A 16,101-nucleotide genomic window follows, 5' to 3' on the forward strand; every position below is an offset into this window, starting at 1 on the left:
AAGTACCACTTTACATTTTGAAATGCTCAGCAGGACAGGAACATTGTCAAATTCATGCTCTTATCACGTGGTCTCCTTGGCTATCCGTACATTAAAAATAATAAAATAAAATACTTAGCCTCTACCTTTAAGCAGGGTTCTTTCTATCTTTAAGCACGCCCTTTTGATTGCCCAGTGAAAACGCTAAGGACAAGCAGCACCAATTCCCCACAGATCACCACTTGTGCCAGGGTTTAAGGGCTCATGGGTTCAAGTCACAAGACAAAGGATTACAGATGTTTCAAGTCGCAAAGAATCAACAGCAAAGTTAAACCGCGAAGATGGTAACAAGTGAGTGAATATACAATGATACATTTCGTACAACTACGTACAGAGTCAGTAGAAAATAAAGTATATTTTACCACTGTAAATATATGTATATATAGATATATCCTATAAAACAGACCAGTTATGCTATGAATATAGCTACATGTAAAGCTTTATTTCTTATATATTACTAAAGACAGTACAGTATCAGTGGTTCCCTGACCATTCCAGCTGAAATGGCTTCTGACCAAGCATCTCCTCAGGGCAGCCCTTGCCTTATACCAAGGACCTGATGCAACCGTAGAATTATAATTCCATGGTCCGATGCTGCACCCCTCCACAGGCTGAGCGGTAAGCTCAGGGTGGGTACGAGGAGGAGGAGGGTGAGACCACGGAGGGAGCTGTCGGATGGCTGGACCCCTTTGGGAGCGTCCTCCCCTCTCCTCATCTCCAGGGCATGTCTGTGCCTCCTGTACCGATTTTAGCCTTTCACAGAGATCTTGTTCTCCACGGCAGCAAGCATGGAACAGAATCGAGAGTTCTCATTGGTCAGCAGTTTGGACGGCTCATCAAACTCCACCACCTAAATGAAATGGAGGATGGGGAAAACAAAAAAAAACAAGTCTTTAGGGATTCCTTGGAGCATAGATTTGGGGGAGTATCACTACATACATGACGATTTAGTTAGACCTAAAAGCCTTCCAAGCCCATTAGCCAGTTGTAGAGACAGGAAATGTGAATGTATGTAACCTCACGTTCCGCCTCCGTATGACCGACCCGAGATTCGAACCCTTGTTTAAAACAACTCTTTGTGACCACAAAGCAGCTTCCCGCCCTACCAAAACCGTGGCTTAGGTTGAGCTACAGGGCAACACAGCTTCAGGACTCACTAGCTAGCTAGTTCTGCTACACACATAGTACTAATCTTTCGTAAAAGGCGAGCGAATGTACAGTAGATGAGCTTGTGTTGTGTGTACCTGTCCCTGGTTGAGCACCATAATGCGGTCACAGTTGAGTACGGTGTGCAGCCGGTGGGCTATGGTCAGGGTGGTGCAGTCCTGAAAGGCATTGCGGATTGTCTCCTGGATCAGAGAATCCGTCTCTGTGTCCATTGCTGCCGTTGCCTCGTCCAAGATCAGGACCTGAGAGGGGAGGGGTCACCGAGACCTAAGTCAGAAAGGTGCTGTGACCGTAGAAGATTAAAGTTATCCTTCTACCCACAAGGTTGGCTACCTGGAATACCATTGGACGTCAACACACATGGAAATTACAATTCTCTCAATTCCCATTTTGTAGGCTACCTTGCACTGTCTGAGCAGGACTCTAGCAACACAGAGCAGCTGTCTCTCTCCCACGGAGAAGTTCTCTCCGTTCTCCACCACCTCTGACTCCAGCTTCAGGGGCAGCTGAGACACCTGGATGGATGGATGGATGGAGGGGAGGAGAGAGAGAGTACTGAATCAAAGACAGGAAATTGAACATGGGTCTAATTTCTCAGTCCTGTGTTACCAATGCCGTTGTGAGCCTCTGTGTCTCTAACTCTATCCCACAAGCATCTTTCTAAAAACCAGTCATCTAGTGTAGTCTCTTACTCTGGACGCCCGAGTCCCGGATACTCACACACTCCTTCATGTGTGTCCGCTCCAGAGCGTCCCAGATCAGCTCCTCTGCGTATCGGTTAAAGGGGTCCAGGTTTGACCTGGGGGTGGATAGAGGACAAGGACAACTTCAAGACAATGCACCGGCAGTCACCAGATTACATTGGGACGAAAGGGAAAATCCCATGTGCCAACTCAGCAAGACCACACAACCACATCCGGGACGACCAGGCTCGTGACAGTGTTCGTTTACAGTCACAATAGTACAGTGAGAGTTCGAGTGGCGTGCCCACCTGACTGTGCCGCTGAACAGCACAGGCTCCTGAGGGATAATGGACAGCTTGCTGCGGAGGTCGGCCAGGCCGATGTCACAGATGTTGATGCCGTCTATCTTGATGGAGCCGCCACAGGGCTCCACCAGACGGAACAGAACTACACCCAGAGAAGACTTCCCTGTGGACAGAGCAGGACAGGGAGGACATACTCTGTAGAATTAGAATGATGTAACAGTCACAAGCCATAAAACACATCCGGAGCTAGCCACCTCAGCTCAGGGATGTCCTTCGAGAGACCAGAATGGCATTGACTTGAATGGCATTGTCTGTTCTAGTCATTCAAGTAATTTGCATTCTTTCAGTGATTTTTGATTAAATTTAAAAAGATAAATGTTTCAATAGGAATGAAGTGAAATTGACCTTGTTCCTGGATGTAAAACAGATGAGATGATATTATATGGGTAGGATTTTCAGATACATGATCAAACAGGGCACTGCTTCGAGAGATGCTTCCCTGACTGTTTCCACTGACCTGAGCCCGTCCGGCCCACTATGCCAATCTTCTCCTTGGGCCGGATAGTGCAGGACAAGTTCTTGAGAACCAGTGGCAAATTGTCTCTGTACCTCATCTCAGTCCCATCAAACACCACCTCACCCTCCTGGGGCCAGTCTGGTGGGGGCGCCTTGTTCTTGATGCGGGCCGGGGCCTCCAGCGCTAGAGACTGGGGGAAAGCAGGGGAGACCGCTCTGGGGTTCATCATAATAATAAAACTGCACTTCAATTGTTTAGCACCTTTCAAACACATACATTGCAGCCCAAAATGCTTAAAATGTGCAGTTAAAGTAACTCTGAAAAACTCTAGGACATCTGTCTTCTTAGGGTTTCCTAGTTTTAGAATGATGAAAACACGCTGTAGGTCACAGTGGTAGTGAGACAACATATGCAGTGAGAGTGTGCAGTGCCATGTATTAGTAGTGCAGTAACCTCAATGTAGTGGTGAATTCTCTCCACAGAAGTGAAGCGAGCCTCAGTTTCAGAGGCTAGTCTGACTGTGAACTGGAACAGCCCTGTGAGCTGAAAGAGAGTGAGTGAGAGGGAGAGAGGGATAAGACATTATTTTAATGGGTTCTAAACTTGAAATATGAAATATCCTTTTTAATGTTACTGAGGGAGAGAAGGGAAATGCAGAACATTTACGTTCTGTCAGAACATGTTATTGTTAGACATTAGGTATCCTATGGAAAGGAGAAGGGCCACAGTCTGGTACAAGTCAACAGGACAGCCAGGAGTTGGGGAGGAGTGAGGAATGTGGGCCGAGGTCAGGTCAGATGAAGTGAGAAAGAACAGGCATCACTAAAGAAGTCTAGCAACAGAGTTGTAGTGGCTGTCCAGATGTGTACGGAGAAGACTCAGCATAGGAGGAAGGTTTAAATACCAGTGCTTGTGTAAATATGTCTGTCTTATGCAGCTGTGTGACCCAGTGGGTGAATAAACTTGGTTTGAGCTTTACTAGTCGTCCGTGAGTTTAGTTACAACCTAACAATTTATACAATTATATGTATTAATGTCATCTATACTACTGTAACCATGTCCTCTTTTAATCAAGTTTCTAATAAGTATCTATAAGATGTTTTGTCATTCAATATAATGGATCCAGACAGCTCTGTTTAGATATATAACAACCAACCAAGGGAAAGATGAGTGACCGAAACAGAGAAGAAGATAGAGGAAGTAACAGAGTAAAGGGGGGACAGACTAGGGGAGTAATACTGCTAAGTGACAAGAAAAGTGACAGAAACAGAGGAAAAGATAGAGGAAGTAACAGAGAGTAAAGGGGGGACAGACTAGGGGAGTAATACTGCTAAGTGAAGAGAAAGTGACAGAAACAGAGGAGAAGATAGAGGAAGTAACAGAGAGTAAAGGGGGGACAGACTAGGGGAGTAATACTGCAAGGTGACGAGAAAGTGACAGAAACAGAGGAGAAGATAGAGGAAGTAACAGAGAGTAAAGGGGGGACAGACTAGGGGAGTAATACTGCTAAGTAAAGAGAAAAGTGAGGGGAAGAAGGCAGAGGAAAGCTGTGGTGGTAAGAGAAAAGCATCTATTTTATAATATATCTGCCACTTAAGCAGACACTTTTATCGTGAACCATTTACAGTACAGTGAGTGTACTGCATACTGTAAGTAAATGTCATCCCTGCGGGAATGGAACCTAAAACCTAAGCATTGCTGGCACAAAGCTCTTACCAACTGAGTCACACCATGTGTGTAAAAAAACATCACTTAGTCATCCATTAACATCAATGCATAAATAAGTGAAAATTAGTAAGATGTGTCCTCAACCTGAAAGTCGTCTATGGGCCAGGAGAAACTATAATCCATGGTCCGGTTTTCTTAAAAACAGCCACTACAAAAACAGCCACTGCTGCTGCACAAGTGTGATAGGGGCATCAGTGCAATGTAAAAAAGAAAAGGCCATGACATTTACAGATGCCCCCATGATTCCTCTTGGATTTTTAGCAAGCTAACCCATTTAAGTGGAAGTTAAGATTCCCCCCCCCGTAGCGAGGGATTTCTTCAAAGCAGAGGCACTGACCTGCACAGCGTAGGAGATGGCCAGGCCGGCGTAGGCCGGGGGGATCTGTCCATGCATGAGGACTATCATGAGCGCTGTGATGCTGATCAGAGACACACTGATGACGTCCAGCCGCACGGCCAGCCAGCGCATGGCACAGCTGAACAGGTAGAAAGGAGCCTGGTTCTGATCCAGGAGCTCCTGATACCTGGAGACCACAACAGACGGGAAGCTTGAGGAAAAAGTACAACTTCTGAATCCTTGGTTTCTCGCTTTAGCCATCAAGGAACTAGGATACTTGAAAGGGGCTATATGGAACTTTGTCTCTGGGGGTGCTCCCCTAAATGGACAGAATAGACAGACATGACCTCACTGTAAAGAAAGTTAATGCCTCCCCACACTCATGAACAAAGGCATATTGTTTGCCTATAACTGAGGATTTGTGTGATTTCATGAGATAATACATATATTAATATGACATCATATATAAACCATAGAGGCAACATTCAAGTGAACATATGACGTAAACAATTATAGACTAAACTTCCATAGTGCATCTTTAACGAGACTGATCCGAGGGGTTTGGAGGAGCATATTTGGGATTAGCTTCCCCGCATACTAAATCTGAAGGGATAGTTTGGGATTTTGGCAATGAAGCCCTTTATCTACTTCCAAATAGTCAGATGAACTCGTGGATACCATTTGTATGTCTCTACGTCCAGTGTGAAACAGAGATGGGACCAAGTCACAATTTTGCTAGTCCTAAGCAAGTCTCAAGTCTTAACCTTCGAGTCTCGATTCAAGTCCCAAGTAATAATGGGCAAGTCTCAAGTAAAGTCCCAAGTTCCACAGCTCAAGTCAAGTCAAGTCACAAGTCCCTAATACTGAGTTTCCAGTCCTCAAGTCAATGGTTTTATGCAAATGTAAATGCCTTTTTTTACACTACTAGTACACTACATAATAAACTTGAGTCAAAGATCATATTATACATGTATTTTATTACTAAACTCAGCAAAAAAAGAAACGTCCTCTCACTGTCAAATGTGTTAATTTTCAGCAAACTTAACATGTGTAAATATTTGTATGAACATAACAAGATTCAACAACTGAGACATAAACTGAACAAGTTCCACAGATATGTGACTAACAGAAATTGAATAATGTGTCCCTGAACAAATGGGGGGTCAAAATCAAAAGTATCAGTCAGTATCTGTTGTGGCCACCAGCTGCATTAAGTACTGCAGTGCATCTCCTCCTCATGGACTGCACCAGATTTGCCAGTTCTTGCTGTGAGATGTTACCCCACTCTTCCACCAAGGCACCTGCAAGTTCCCGGATATTTCTGGGGGGGAATGGCCCTAGCCCTCACCCTCCAAACCAACAGGTCCCAGACGTACTCAATGGGATTGATATCCGGGCTCTTCGCTGGCCATGGCAGAACACTGACATTCCTGTCTTGCAGGAAATCACGCACAGAACGAGCAGTATGGCTGGTGGTATTGTCATGCTGGAGGGTCAGGATGAGCCTGCAGAAAGGGTACCACATGAGGGAGGAGGATGTCTTCCCTGTAACGCACAGCGTTGAGATTGCCTGCAATAACAACAAGCTCAGTCCGATGATGCTGTGACACACCGCCCCAGACCATGACGGACCCTCTACCTCCGAATTGATCCCGCTCCAGAGTACAGGCCTCGGTGTAACGCTCATTCCTTCGACGATAAACGCGAATCCGACCATCACCCCTGGTGAGACAAAACCGCGACTCGACAGTGAAGAGCACTTTTTGCCAGTCCTGTCTGGTCCAGCGACGGTGGGTTTGTGCCCATAGGTGACGTTGTTGCCGGTGATGTCTGGTGAGGACCTGCCTTACAACAGGCCTACAAGCCCTCAGCCCAGCCTCTCTCAGCCTATTGCGGACAGTCTGAGCACTGATGGAGGGATTGTGCTTTCCTGGTGTAACTCGGGCAGTTGTTGTTGCCATCCTGTACCTGTCCCGCAGGTGTGATGTTCGGATGTACCGATCCTGTGCAGGTGTTGTTACACGTGGTCTACCACTGCGAGGACGATCAGCTGTCTGTCCTGTCACACTGTAGCACTGTCTTAGGCATCTCACAGTACAGACATTGCAATTTATTGCCCTGGCCACATCTGCAGTCCTCATGCCTCCTTGCAGCATGCCTAAGGCACGTTCACGCAGATGAGCAGGGACCCCGGGCATCTTTCTTTTGGTGTTTTTCAGAGTCAGTAGAAAGGCCTCTTTAGTGTCCTTAGTTTTCATAACTGTGACCTTAATTGCCTACCGTCTGTAAGCTGTTAGTGTCTTAACGACCGTTCCACAGGTGCATGTTCATTAATTGTTTATGGGTCATTGAATAAGCATGGGAAACAGTGTTTCCCTTTACAATGAAGATCTGTGAAGTTATTTGGATTTTTACGAATTATCTTTGATTATCTAAGGACTTTTATGCTACATTATCATCATTCATTCCCTCGCTCTTGCAATGCATTGCTTTTGCAAAAGATCAAAATTGGTCAAGAGTCTATCACCCATTTGTGAGGTATGGGGCCGCAGTATAATTCCCCCATGGCTGAACACACGCTCCACATTATGCTGGCATTGCAAAAGGCTGGAGAATATCGCCAACTCTTTCAGTAGTTTCCACACTCTCAATGAAAATATAAATTCCTTATGCCCCCTTTTCCAGCATCCGACAACTTCAGGTAGTCGCAATGAAGCACTGCTCTCACCTGCCTCAGACTGCGTTTTTACCCAAAGTAGTGTTGATGGTCTCCTGTTCTTCAACTTCCAGGTTATTCCATATGTCTGGATCATCTAGGTGGTAATCATCATGGAAAGCCTCTTCCTCTTCACTTGGGAAGCACACTGAACACCTATTTCATGTTAGCTGCAATGTCACATAATGTAATCAACTTATGTTTGATCCCATACTAGTCACAGATGCCTGCAAACTGCTCGCATATTCGCTCCCCTGTGTGTGATCCTCTAAAGCGGTTACCACCCAGCAGATTGCACTTTCAGTCCAGTGGGCGGTGACTCCAAGGAATTCTCTCATCTTTCTGTCAGACCATATGTCTACTATGACAAAGATGCGGTCAGCTTGTGTCATCTGGTCTTTGAGTTTTGCTTCCCTGTCGGGCAACCAGGTTATCAATCTTGGAGGTTATGGCTCTGCAACACACTGGGGAGTATTTGCTATCAACAACTGACAAAAAGTGATGAAAGCTCGTGTTCAACGATAGACAGGGGCATGTTTACAATCCACAATCAGGTCTGACATTATGGAATTGGTGATAGCTTTTTGCTGTGGATGGTTTGTGTTGTACAGATTTGGAAAATGTGAGGCTGCTGATCATCTCGCTCTTCTGGTATTCATCAAAGCTATAAAATACGATTTAAAAAATGTATTAAAACATTTTGCTATATGATGGAGATGACAAAATCTCAATGTCACCATATTTTTGGTTTGAATTCATGAATGCGCATATTTAAGGAACCTGCTATTATACAGTCGGTAATTATCTATGTATTTAGATACATTTTCGTGTAAAAATGTTTTAATAGTAGGCCTACATAGGGATGTTAAAAACTCTGGGAACCATTGCAAGCTAGTAAGTTCGAGAACATTACCTCACCTTAGCTAGAAATGTACAATTAGAGTCGAGTGTTGTTGTCCCCACCCCACTCCCGCCCACTGGATGCGAGTTGCGGTCTGTGGAGGTTGGTTGGCTAATAACAGAAGGTGTTGCGAGAGGAGGTGAGAGGATGAGAGGAAGGTGATGCCCTTTTGGGATGGGGAAATCTAAACAAGTCTCCCTCATCTCTTGACTCATACAGCTCAAGTTACATCCCAAGTCATAGATGCTCAAGTCAAAGTCGAGTGGCAAATGCGTATTCTTTCCGCCAAGTCAAGTCGCAAAATTTGCGACTCGAGTAGTACTTGAGTCCAAGTCACGTGACCCGACATCTCTGGTATGAAGGAAGTTAGTTTTGCAAACCAACGTGAACTAGCATTAGCGCTATCAATGCTAGCTGTACCCAAAGACTTCCATTTTTTTTGCACTAAGCTAGTTAGCATTGGCTTGTGAAACTACCTCAAACTTCATACTGGACGCAGAGACATAAAAATGGTATCCACATCATCTCACTCTGGGGAAGTTGATAAAGAGCATCATTGCCAAAATCCCAAAGTATCCCTTTAACCATTAATGGGGAAAATGTCAAACTGACCCCAGATCAATGTCTAGAGGCAACTTCACCCTACACCTCAACGGCTCACCTGTCCAGGAACTCGTGGCCCCTGTTGTAGGCGTGGATGGTGGAGAGGCCCTGGATGCTGGAGGTGATGTGCGAGACGAAGGGCGACTGGGTGACGTTGTCTAGGCGCTTGAGCTCGCGGATGAACACGCGCGACACCATGTGGAGCATGGTGAAGAGCAGCACCAGGGGGCCCACAGCCACTAGGAACCAGGGGAAGATGCTGCCGATCACGCCCAGACAGAAGAAGACCAGGATGACGTTCTGGATGAACATCTCTACCTGGAACGGCAGCCGCGTGTCCACTGGGAGGGAGGAAGAGGGGGGAGAGAGAAGGAAGAGAGAAAGAAACATAGTTCAGTGACTATTACTTATTCCACTTGTGTAATCACCAAAAATGCTCAACTTTATTGCTATCATTACAGTTACAAAGACATTATGAAATTGCTCTGTACGGAACAACATTGTTGTTACAGTACTTAGTGTAACACACAAGTACAAAAGCAGCTTCATGTTAAAAGGATATTTCAGTATTTTGGCAATGAAGACCTTCATCTACTTCCCCAGAGTCAGATTAACTCATGGATATCATTTTTATGTCTCTGAGTTCAGTTTGAAGGAAGTTGCCAATTAGCGAAAATGAAATTGCTAACTAGCGTTAGCGCAATGACTGGCAGTTTATGGGACCGTCCTGTAGACCAGGGGACTTCAAACTTTTCTTGCCCAGGGACAAAATAAATAAATAAAATGTCTTATCTTATCACGATAATAGCAAGGAGAAGTAAATGAACAGATGTGGTAGATTTTCATTATTCTGACCTCCCCACATTATAATTGGAAGAGGAAGTGTAAACTCTAACATAGCCTATTAGCTAGAAAGTTAACTCCAAACACATTTTCCCTAAGAGCGACTGTTAGCCATATGTCCAAGTCAAGAAAGCTTAACAGCAGCCAGCGGCACTTGTGCAAAGGTAGCCTATTCGCGGGTGCTTTTTCAAAGCCTATGTCAGATACTTCAGTGAGTGTAATTGGGTCTTTCCACCAATTCGGTGCCTTTTGAGATGTGTATGTTTGTATGTATTTTTTCTTTCCCACCTGATTTGAACATTCTCATAAAAAGCACATGTTCAACTTAATAAAAAGCATGTTTTCCCATCAAGAGGTTAAATAAAAAAATGACTATAGTAAGTGCCTATTAAGTACCAAATAAAGTAACATGGTTGACCGTAACAGGGTTGACGATTTCATCTTAAATCAGCAATCGATCCCCGTGTGAATGGGGAAATGGAAGCCTGTGGTGTGCAACAGGGAGTGGCAATTGAATGCTAGCTTCACAAAAAACGAACTACATATTAACACTCAGTTTTCCACCACCACAAAAAAAAGAAAATACACCAGCTCCCTGCTTGATTTGACTATTAGACGTTCAATGTTTCTTTTGAAAAACAATATTTATTTTTAAACCATATTAAAATGACAGTTCACGTAACAGGGTTGACCTTAAAATGAGGGACCGTGTTTACTTTTTTAGAGCTTTTTTACAGCTTACAGACGGTAGGCAATTAAGGTTACAGTTATGAAAACTAAGGACACTAAAGATGCCTTTCTACTGACTCTTAAAATGAATCACTAGTCACATGAAATTCATAATAATCTTCAGAAATTACTTTGTCAAAGTAACAAAATAAATAGGGCTTTACAATGGTGGTGACAACTTGGGAGAAATATTGGGGTTAAGTGGGTTAAAATCTTTATGGAAGTCACAGAGGGTGCACAGACGGATCATGTCAAAATGCTGAATTTTGGCACTTTAGCAGCTTCATTAAATAGTAGCCGCAAAACACCAGTCTCAACGTCAACAGTAAAGAGGCGATTCCGGGATGCTGGCCTTCTAGGCAGAGTTCCTCTGTCCAGTGTCTGTTATTTTGCCCATCTTAATATTTTATTTTTATTGGCCAGTCTGAGATATGGCTCTTTCTTTGCAACTCTGCCTAGAAGGCCAGCATCCCGGAGTCGCCTCTTCACTGTTGACGATGAGACTGGTGTTTTGCGGGTACTATTTAATGAAGCTGCCAGTTGAGGACTTGCGAGGAGTCTGTTTCTCAAACTAGACACTCTAATGTACTTGTCCTCTTGCTCAGTTGTGCACCGGGGCCTCCCACTCCTCTTTCTATTCTGGTTAGAGACAGTTTGTGCTGTTCTGTTAAGGGAGTTGTACGAGATCTTCAGTTTCTTGGCAGTTTCTGGCATGGAATAGCCTTCATTTCTCAGAACAAGAATAGACTGACGAGTTTCAGAAGAAAGATCTTTGTTTCTGGCCATTTTGAGACTGTAATCGAACCCACAAATGCTGACGCTCCAGATACTCAACTAGTCCAAAGGTGGACAGTTTTATTGCTTCTTTAATCAGAACGACAGTTTTCAGCTGTGCTAACATAATTGCAAAAGGGTTTTCTAATGATCAATTAGCCTTTTAAAATTATAAACTTGGATTAACTAACACACAGTGCCGTTGGAACACAGGAGTGATGGTTGCCGATAATGGGCCTCTGTACGCCTTTGTAGATATTCCATAAAAAAAATCTGCCGTTTCCAGCTACAATAGTTATTTACAACATCTACACTGTATTTCTGATCAATTTGATGTTATTTTAATGGACAAAAAAAGTGCTTTTCTTTCTAAAACAAAGACATTTCTAAGTGACCCCAAACTTTTGAACGGTAGTGTATTTATATACACACACACACACTACATTTGGAAAGTATTCAGACCCCTCGACTTTTTCCACATTTTGTTACATTACAGACTAATTCTAAAATTGATTCAATCGTTTTTTCCCCTCATCAATCAACACACAACACCCCATAATGACAAAGGAAAAACAGTTGTTTTTTTTGGCAAGTTTATAAAATAAAACTACGGAAATATCACATTTACATAAGTATTCAGACCCATTACTCAGCACCTTTGGCAGCAATTTCAGTCTTCTTGGGTATGATGCTACAAGCTTCTCTGCAGATCCTCTCAAGCTCCGTCAGTTTTGACGGGGAGCATCGCTGCACAGCTATTTTCAGGTCTCTCCAGAGATGTTCAATCGGGTTCAAGTCCGGGCTCTGGCTGGGAAACTCAAGGACATTCAGAGACTTGTTCCGAAGCCACTCCTGTATTGGGTTGGCTGTGTGCTTAGGTTCGTTGTCCTGTTGGAAGTTGAACCTTCACCCCAGTCTGAGGTCCTGAGCGCTCTGCAGCAGATTTTCATCAAGGATCTGACTAGTCTCCCAGTCTCTGCCACTGAAAAACATCCCCACAGCATGATGCTGCCACCACCATGCTTCACCGTAGGGATGGTGCCAGATTTCCTCCAGACGTGACGCTTGGCATTCAGGCTAAAGAGTTCAATCTTGGTTTCATCAGACCAGAGAATATTGTTTATTTTGGCAAACTCCAAGCGGGCTGTCGTGTGGCTTCCGTCTGGTCACTCTACCATAAAGGCCTCACTGGTCGAGTGCTGCAGAGATGGTTGTCCTTCTGTAAGGTTTTCCCATCTCCACAGAGGAATGCTGGAGGTCTGTCAGAGTGACCATAGGGTTCTTAGTAACCTCCCTGACCAAGGCCTTTCTCCCCCGATTGCTCAGTTCGGCTGGGTGGCCAGCTCTAGGACGAGTCTTGGTGGTTACAAACTTCTTCCATTTAAGAATGATGTGGGCCACTGTGTTTTTGGGGACCTTTAATGCTGCAGAAATGTTTTGGTACCCTTCCACAGATCTGTTCCTCGACACTATCCTGTCTCGGAGCTCTCTATTCCTTTGACCTCATTGCGAGGTTTTTGCTCTAACATGCACTGTCAACTGTGTATTTAATATTGTCACACTTGAGTTCTAAAGGTCGCCACAGCATGAGTTGTTTTATGCACATGATTTCAGAAGGCACTCACTGTTCCAAAATGTGATTGTTATGTAACAGGACAGTTAACACACACGCTGCCAGCTAATTATCGATTGGCTGCTTCAACTGGTCAATTTCTAATTATTTTCTAACAAGTTGTATTTTCTAACAACAATTTGTTCCGCCTCATTAATTCACATAGAAGTAACCCATTTCAGTGTTTTGCGGACAATTTATGTTTGAGGCTTTACTGAACCGGACAAACTTCCCTCTTGGAGAGGGAAAAGTGTGCAAAGCTGTCATCAAGGCAAAGGGTGACTACTTTGAAGAATCTCAAATATAAAATACATTTTGATTTGTTTAACACTTTTTTTGGTTACTACTTGATTCCATATGTGCTATTTGTCTTCACTATTATTCTACAATGTAGAAAATAATAACAAATAAAGAAAAACCCTTGAATGAGTAGGTGTGTCCAAACTTTTGACTGGTACTGTATATATATATATATTTTTTTTTAATCGCAGACCCCCTGCAGTAGCCCCGGTTGAATAACCCTGCTGTAGACTTCCAGTTATTAAGCTAACACTAGTTAGTATTGGCTCAAGTAACTACCTCTAACTTCCGTTATATTGGACGCAGAGACATAAAAATGGTAAACCACAAGTTCATCTGACTGCCAAAATCCCGAATTATCCCTTTAAGTGTAATCCTTTTTAATTTGCTGTTTGTAGATTCGTACAGTACAACAGGGTTGTGTTCATTAGGCAATGTGCCAGAAAGCAGTTTGAAACGTTTTGTAATGGAAAACGAAAATGAGTGACCTCCAGGTAGTCCCTTCCTGTTTCAGTCGGTTTTCTTCCATTTGATGCCTAATGAACACAACCCAGGTACATGTGTCAGAGGACTGCTCCAGTTGGTCCATACCCTCGTCCATGTCTTTAGAGAAGCGGTTGAGGATACGTCCAGTGGGCGTGGTGTCAAAGAACTTCATGGGGCTGCGGAGAATCTTCCGGAAGAGTTCCTCGTGAAGCCTGGACGAAGCCTGCAAAGTGCCCTGAGGGTACAATAATAGTAGTCACTTTATTTTGGGATTTTTACTTCATACATGATCTATTTTAGTTTAGTAGTTTAGTTTATTAAGATTCACCCATCAGTCCATTGGAGAAATCACCCTGGGGTCATACGCAAACACATAGTACCAGACAAAACACACATACAACAATCTGATCTTTTACCTTGACAAATATGATGCCGCGCAGCAGTTTTAGCAGCAGCATGACACCCATAGACGAGGCGTAGACTCCAGCGTAGCGCTGCATCAGGGGGTTGTCCCTCATGCTTTCACTCACAACCGAACTGTTCCCCACCAACACCGTGGTATTCTACACACAGGACAGCATATTCAATACGCAGAACACTCAGATATGGCAGTATTCTGGGGGGGGTGGCTGCTGGTTCAAATCCCAGGTCGGTCAGTAAAGGTGAGACAACCTGGCGACAAGAAGGCTAATGGTTTTTGACCCCAGGTATCTTCTGATGTCGTGCCTTTGTGCAAGGAGCTTAATTTAACCCCTTAAAGCACTCGATGACAAGATGCTTCAAGGAGCATCTGGAAAATAACTACATGAAACAAAGGAATTGTTGTAAATTAGCTTTTCTCTCCGGAAGATGAATGCATGGGGAGGGGCTGTGAGAGGCCTTGGGAAGTCCTTGGAAGAGCAGTTTGTCTACTGACCCTTATGTTGCCCATCAAGTGTGCATGCTGCTATTCGGTTCAAAGGGCAAGGGAAACAGTCAGTCTCCTCAGAAATACACATATGGATATACTAAACCTTACCACACCCCCCTCACACGCGCACAGACATATTGACATCAAGGTCAAATGTACACATTTAATATTTAAGTACACCTCTCCCCTTACACCTGCTCTCACCACTGATTAGTTGATTAGTGTCTGTCCATATCTCAACACACCAACACTAGTGTGTGAAAACTGACCCATTCAGTTAATAGTGTTGGGGAGTTTAGTGACTACTATTCCCAAGTTATTGTTGCTACAGTTTCTAACAAAGGCACATTACTTTTTCTCCAACGACAAGTTCAGTTTGTATGTCTGGCAGCTTTCAGGACATCCAGAATGTTGACCTAATCCCTCCAAAAGTTTAGGCCTAAACAAAGCCTAAAAAAACGAATCTCAGTAAGTAAATAAGGCTGTCTCTTGGAGATTTGATTTTGAGAAAGAAAATGACAATTCCAATTCATCTCCTGAATTGACTGAATAGATAAGAGATTGACCCACAACCCTGGGCATTGGGGCAAAGTGTGATCAGGAACAGACTTTCACATCACTACCGTGTCTGCATATTGATTTAAAATCTAAACTAAAAAAAGACAGATCAACGGCAACACAGTTGTAAACAGTAAAGTTTATTTTCCAAATCAAGTTAACATTTTCCAACTCCGATGCCCAGGGTATATAAAATGGATTAATTGAAATCCAAAAAGTGCCATTCACTTTCGAGGCAGAATTTTCTACTCTCAAATCCAATTCGCTTCCAGAATCGACCAGTACAATGAAATGACATTGACCACCCCTTCCCTGCCATCCGATGCCACCTGTGCCACTCACCCCGCTGCCCTGCTTGATCCAGTAGCTGAGCCACCAGTTGCTGAAGGCCGTGCTGCCCACGTTGAGGACGAAGAGGGCCAGGATTAGGAGGAAGGCCAGCGCTCCACCCGAGGCCTGGATGTAGACGCCGTACACAGACCAGGGGACCGAGCCCCCCCTGCGCTCCTCCACCTGCATCAGCTGGCCTGGGGGACGAGGAGAGAGGGAGGTTGAGGTTTAGTAAGGGATAGAGGCTGTGCTGGGTGTAATCTAATTCCAAGACACTTCCGCCCACCTAGCAGCTGGGGACGAGGTTATTTTCTATTAGCACTGAACTCTGGGAAAAGTAGTTAATACCGGTACTAATTGTGGAAAGAATTATGAACTTCACTCATAATGTGTTCATGAGAGGACCGCAATAATTTACATTCTTGTGTATTGTGTATCCTTGTGAGTTGTGTATAAAATGCCGTCACGTGTGTTATAAGTGTGATGGTTATTTTAGTAAACTTTGCTCATGGCTTTTTGAGGACTGTTTTGCAGACATGTTACATAATCCTCGGTCTCAATAC

At 44.0% G+C, this 16,101-nt stretch overlaps 1 protein-coding gene across 3 annotated transcripts in view; it reads right to left on the reverse strand.

Annotated features, from left to right (window-relative positions):
• Nucleotides 1–458: 458 nt before the first annotated feature.
• LOC112069339 (ATP-binding cassette sub-family C member 5) overlaps nucleotides 459–16,101 on the reverse strand; it is an 85,603-nt gene continuing 69,960 nt past the window's right edge. For 2 of the 3 annotated variants that reach the window (XM_024136651.1, XM_070438514.1), the window contains 12 exons: nucleotides 15,551–15,735; nucleotides 14,157–14,303; nucleotides 13,846–13,975; nucleotides 9,055–9,337; nucleotides 4,777–4,963; nucleotides 3,165–3,254; nucleotides 2,712–2,901; nucleotides 2,198–2,357; nucleotides 1,927–2,005; nucleotides 1,608–1,721; nucleotides 1,284–1,448; nucleotides 459–889 (listed from right to left, as the gene is read on the reverse strand). In XM_024136651.1, the coding sequence (XP_023992419.1) occupies nucleotides 788–889; nucleotides 1,284–1,448; nucleotides 1,608–1,721; nucleotides 1,927–2,005; nucleotides 2,198–2,357; nucleotides 2,712–2,901; nucleotides 3,165–3,254; nucleotides 4,777–4,963; nucleotides 9,055–9,337; nucleotides 13,846–13,975; nucleotides 14,157–14,303; nucleotides 15,551–15,735 (1,832 nt within the window). In that variant the 3' untranslated portion in view covers nucleotides 459–787. Of the gene's footprint in view, nucleotides 890–1,283; nucleotides 1,449–1,607; nucleotides 1,722–1,898; nucleotides 2,006–2,197; nucleotides 2,358–2,711; nucleotides 2,902–3,164; nucleotides 3,255–4,776; nucleotides 4,964–9,054; nucleotides 9,338–13,845; nucleotides 13,976–14,156; nucleotides 14,304–15,550; nucleotides 15,736–16,101 lie in introns of those variants that run through there. The other variant, XM_024136653.2, reaches the window with a different exon arrangement.

Source organism: Salvelinus sp. IW2-2015, unplaced genomic scaffold (assembly GCF_002910315.2).
Source record: "Salvelinus sp. IW2-2015 unplaced genomic scaffold, ASM291031v2 Un_scaffold990, whole genome shotgun sequence".
NCBI classification, from domain to species: domain Eukaryota; kingdom Metazoa; phylum Chordata; class Actinopteri; order Salmoniformes; family Salmonidae; genus Salvelinus; species Salvelinus sp. IW2-2015.